The sequence below is a fragment of the Montipora foliosa genome, chromosome 2 (genome assembly GCF_036669935.1).
Source record: "Montipora foliosa isolate CH-2021 chromosome 2, ASM3666993v2, whole genome shotgun sequence".
In the NCBI taxonomy this organism is placed as follows: Eukaryota; Metazoa; Cnidaria; class Anthozoa; order Scleractinia; family Acroporidae; genus Montipora; species Montipora foliosa.
Genome location: NC_090870.1, coordinates 3991404 through 3996403, shown reverse-complemented (window position 1 = coordinate 3996403; position 5000 = coordinate 3991404). Strand labels below are relative to the sequence as shown.

The window sequence follows — 5000 nt, the reverse complement described above, 5'->3', positions numbered from 1 at the left end:
AACCGCAAATTACGATTAAGAAAAATTCTTGTACGTGACTCTTTTTAACACCAGACGTTTAATTGACAGCTCTTATCTTGTCGCCGGAATACACACAGTACAAGTTTAAAGAGGCTCGAAAGGGTCCTCGAAAGGGTTTTCAGCTGAGCGCGCGCGCGTACCCACACACGCAATTCGTAAGCTGCTCGCGTCAGCTCGTGATTCAAATGGGTCACACGAAATAAGCAAATATAATTGCGCTCTCCTTTTTTCTACTTCCTATAGACATGAATATAAATAGACATCTCCTATTCATGAAAACCAACAAACGGTTTTAAAATGGTCATTTAAATCCGTTTGTGTTGACCTTCAGCTCAACTCGCGCGTGCTCTCGAATGAGCGGGTGACGCATGCGTAAATGCCGATCTTGTAACCCCCTCATTTTTCTTGATTTTGCAACTTTACTCGTTTATATCTCTGCTTCCGGACGGTGAATTTTTTTCATTTTTTGCATGTTAGCTTAGATTAATTTACAACGTTTGTCTTTCAAATTTAAAAAAATTCTGTAGGTGAGAAAAAAAAATTAGAGGCACATTTCAAAAAAACTTATTTTTCTGAAAAACTGACCTACAGATTTTGTTGAATTTTAAATATTTTAGAGAGTATTTCTAACATTATCTGGTAATACTAAATGGGAAAATTTCACCGTCCCGTTTCTTAAAAAAAGGCAACATAAGTTGATTTTAAGGCTCAAAGAAATGCCTAATATCGTTGCCATGGTTAACCAGTTAACCAGTGGTTATTTTGGAGGAAAATATAATGTGAGAAATCTACGATGGGTACTTAATACCCTGGCTAGATTTCGCCTTAATATGATTACCCTAACTGTATCTAAGGACAGAATATGTTTATTTGATTGAAAAAAGGAGAAACTATTTCGAGCCACCTTAAATTAAACTAGACGCTCCATGAGCGTACACTGGGTTGCCTGTGGTACGTTTTACTCAAAAACAGAAGAGACTGAGTTAGATGGAATTGAACTGCAGCGTTCCAGGCAAATTTTCAAGTTGGGGATCATTAAGACCATTTAAGGGGTCACCCAGAAGTCGTGCCAGCAGAGGCGCCTTTGGCTCACACGTTCATACGACGAAACATATCTTTTTCTGAGATTAAAAACTTGGCTACCAGCCTATTAATCATTTGTCAGAAAGAAAAAAATCCTGTCATTTTTAGAAAAAATAGCACGCATTGCGTACATGTGGTAGTGCGGTAACACAGCGCTTTATTCCATATTGTCAATTGTCTTCCAGGAGATTCAAGTTGCGTAACATATAGCTCTATTAGTACACGATATTGTTTTTGGTATTGCATATCACTGTAGTGCCATGGTAGAAGTCTTAAGTAAATAGCCCCCTGAAAAGACGTGTTTACTAGCAAAGTACTTAACCCAGAAAGATTGAAGAAAATAAAAGGGAATCGAAAACATTGGCTTCTAGGCTGACATGCTGATCATTTTCAAGTTCCCTCACAACTTCTTTACACCACAAATTTAAGCGTGTACTCTGAGAATCCGACAGCTTTGTAATACAAAAGTCCACTGAAGTTGATCCCTATCCGGCGGGGTTAGAATCTGGATAGGTGACCTAAAAAATATACCACTTTGTAACAGAAGCAAAGGACCGAAAACTCTATTTTAACGCTCAAAAATGCAAACCAATTAAGGTACAGATTTTTGTGATGAAAAAGTAAATAAATATTGATACACAGTTTTTAGGAAGAGCAGAAGGAAGTTTTCACGACGGTCGATCGAGAATAAAATATTTTGCCGCAGCAACAAAATTTACGACATGAAAACAACATTAATTTGAACCACGAATACAAAAAGTTACCATCAGCGAAAAACATTTTGGGAGAGTTTTGCTAAGTTGAATTTTGTTACTGTACTTTTGGCTGCACAAGTAAATCGCAAAATCGAAAGTGACATCGAATTAAGCGGGCGCCGTGATCAAGTTACCGCGGCGTGTTTACTCGCGAAACAGTGAGGCATCTGTGTAAAATGATGGCAAGATACCGAGATTTTGTTTTTGTTAGTTTTCTTCTTCTTTCACGTGTTCTAAAGTTTGACAAGAAATGTGCGAATTCAACACAAAGATCACAATCGCCCAACTCTTGAGGTTAACCAGTGTTTCTGCAAAGTCATCACTTTACTCTCCAAGACGAGGTTATTTATCACCAAGTAAGCAGCTACCTTATCATTCACCAGCGTCACAATTTTTTGCTGATTTTGGCGCTCATTTTGTTGAAACTCAAGCACGCTTTCAACAGACCTGTTTATTTTCGTGAACCCTTCCTATTTTAATTGCGTGCGTGCAAACAAGACACACAATCCGTGTCACAAAGTATATGAAATTAAATAAATTTCTGACAGTTCACATCAAACCCTTTTCGAAAGAACCTTGACCGTAAATAATGAAGCACAAAAGAGACAACAAGCTTTCATTCAAATAATTCTTCACTGTCACATTTTCAATTTTTTTTTCATCTTTGCAGAGTTGAGTACAAAAGTAACTATGTTGCCAGACAACTCAGATTCGACTTCAATAAACACTGTGATGCTTCAATGTTTGTTAAATCCATAAAATATTTCCATTTTATTTCGGTGTTGCATATAATTATAATACCAAGTTAGTAATATATTAGAAACAAAGCTCACTTGAAATCCAACGGCGCAAAATAAAATTGTTGTCGAAGACCATTACTCGTTGCTTTAAAGATTCCAGATATTTATTTTTCACCGCCTGTCTTGTTCACCCATCTTGAGCTCCATGAGGGTATATTTTGTCTAAAAACGCCATTCGCGTTACAATGACTTTCGACGCCATTGCAGTTTAATTAAATGTTCTCCTGTGTGCACCAGAGAAATCTACGCATTACCCCAGCCCCCTCAAACCTAACAAAATACGCACAGAAGACTATACACAAAGACACCACTAAGCAAGGGAGTGACAGGCAAGAGTTTTCATCACACGGAAAAAATAAAACGGAGAAATGAATCGCAGATTCCGACTAATCAGTCATTGTCCCATTCTCGTTGCTTTCCCTTATAAAAAGCCTTTGTATGCCAATTTAAATTTGTTTGAAATATCTATTTTTAGTTGAGAGCGCATCGTTATGTCCCAGTGGAACGTTCAGCTCTGCCACCCATCACTGTGTACCCGACTGTGGCCCTGGTAACTATGGAAACACGCGATCCGGAAACTGCCAGCAATGTTCCACCAAATGCAGGACTTGTTTCAATGGACCAACAAATTTCAACTGTTCAAGCTGCAAGGAGCTACTTTTTCTAAAAGGTAAGCATAAAAATAAAAAAGTATTCCCGGAGCGTGAATAACAAATGTTTACGGTCACATTGCGCAGTCGTGACTTTCGCGTAGAAACGACATGACAGCAGTTCTTTAGGTTTGCTTGCAGAAGAAAAGTGGGCCGTAATTGGTGTAGGCCAGAAAACCATCTTTCTTGTTTTTGTGTCTTCTGATGTGGGCATTATATAAAATTATCGTGTGAATCATACGAATTTCACAGGAAAATTCCCGTAGCTCGTCAAGTTACCCTTTAATTGCTTACACTATCCAAGTCAGTGTTACGCGCTCAAGTCTGAAATGGTTTGAAAGGTGCATGAAGCAAGCGCGGATTATTTATATGGCATAAAGGAATGCTCTTGGCACCAAGAGCCAAAAATTTGTGCGCAACGATCATTCGTTCTTTCTACTTTCCCCTGTCCGGTATATCTCTCTTTCCGGAATTTCCGCAACAAAAGCTTTTAAATTCTTTTAGAAATGTCTAAAATTCTCCAAAAACTATCTAAAATTCCCGAAAATTCTTATAAATTTCGTTCCTTATAGTGCAAAGTCTGCCATATTTGCTATCAAGCAAAGATCCGGATTCCGAAACTACTGTGAGAAACCGCTGCTTAGATGCACTGCAGGACCCCTTTTGGTGAATAACCGCTGATAAGGAATGGATATGAACGGACTGACCCCTCTCCTGGTAGATTGGAATATTAAAGAAAAATACGTTTTGTCACGTTTCTGCCTGTGAAAAGTTTCCAACATGTGAGGTGAAAGTTCAAATTGCAATAAAATTCTCGAAATTGTAAATTTTTTTCTAAAATTCCCGAAAGCTTCTAAAATTCTTTTTGATGTCTGAAATTAATAAGTCTAGATCTTGTGATAAAATTGATTAAAAAGACAAACGCAACTAGATTCATTTTGACAACGTTTCGACATCGTCCGATGTCATCGTCAGGCAATGAATTTTAATCGGATGAAGCATAACTTATAGTACTATAAGTACTATAATCGGATGAAGCATAACTTATAGTACTATAAGTTATGCTTCATCCGATTAAAATTCATTGCCTGACGATGACATCGGACGATTTCGAAACGTTGTCAAAATGAATCTAGTTGCGTTTGTCTTTTTAATCAATGTCTAAATTTCCCCAAAAAAATTCCGGAAATATGTAGCTAAGCCTAATCTCTTTACAGGATCATCGTGTGTTAAATTATGTGGAGATGAACTAACAAAAGGCCCTCCAGTCACGCGATTGAGGCTGGTGAGCGGCAGCAGTCACTTTGAGGGTCGTGTTGAAGTTAACCACGACGGAGTCTGGGGAACAATCTGCGACGATTCCTGGGACATCAACGATGCCCAAGTTGTATGCCGGGAGCTTTTACTTGGTGATGCTGGAGAGGCAGTGAGTTATGGAATTCTGGGAAGAGGATCAAAATTACAGCCTATCTGGCTATCTATGGTATTTGTTCTTTTTTCGACCGATTTGCTTGCTCTTTTTTGAGGTCAAGTTTTGAAATTGTTTCGCTGCTTATTGCTTGGCAAGGCGGAAAGGACAACTGATTGGTTACAATATCTAACATCACCAATTTGAGGCATTTGACATTGTCGAGCGTGCAGTCAATGGAACATTTCATGCATGTAACTTCCGATCGTGTTAACTACGGAGG

General features: G+C 38.3%; 1 protein-coding gene across 1 annotated transcript in view; it reads left to right on the top strand.

Moving 5' to 3' along the window:
- Window positions 1–5000, top strand: part of LOC137992130 (scavenger receptor cysteine-rich type 1 protein M130-like) — a 32554-nt gene that overhangs the window by 5408 nt on the left and 22146 nt on the right. The window contains 2 exon segments of the mRNA XM_068837264.1: window positions 3135–3329; window positions 4527–4792. Of these exon segments, the coding sequence (XP_068693365.1) occupies window positions 3135–3329; window positions 4527–4792 (461 nt within the window).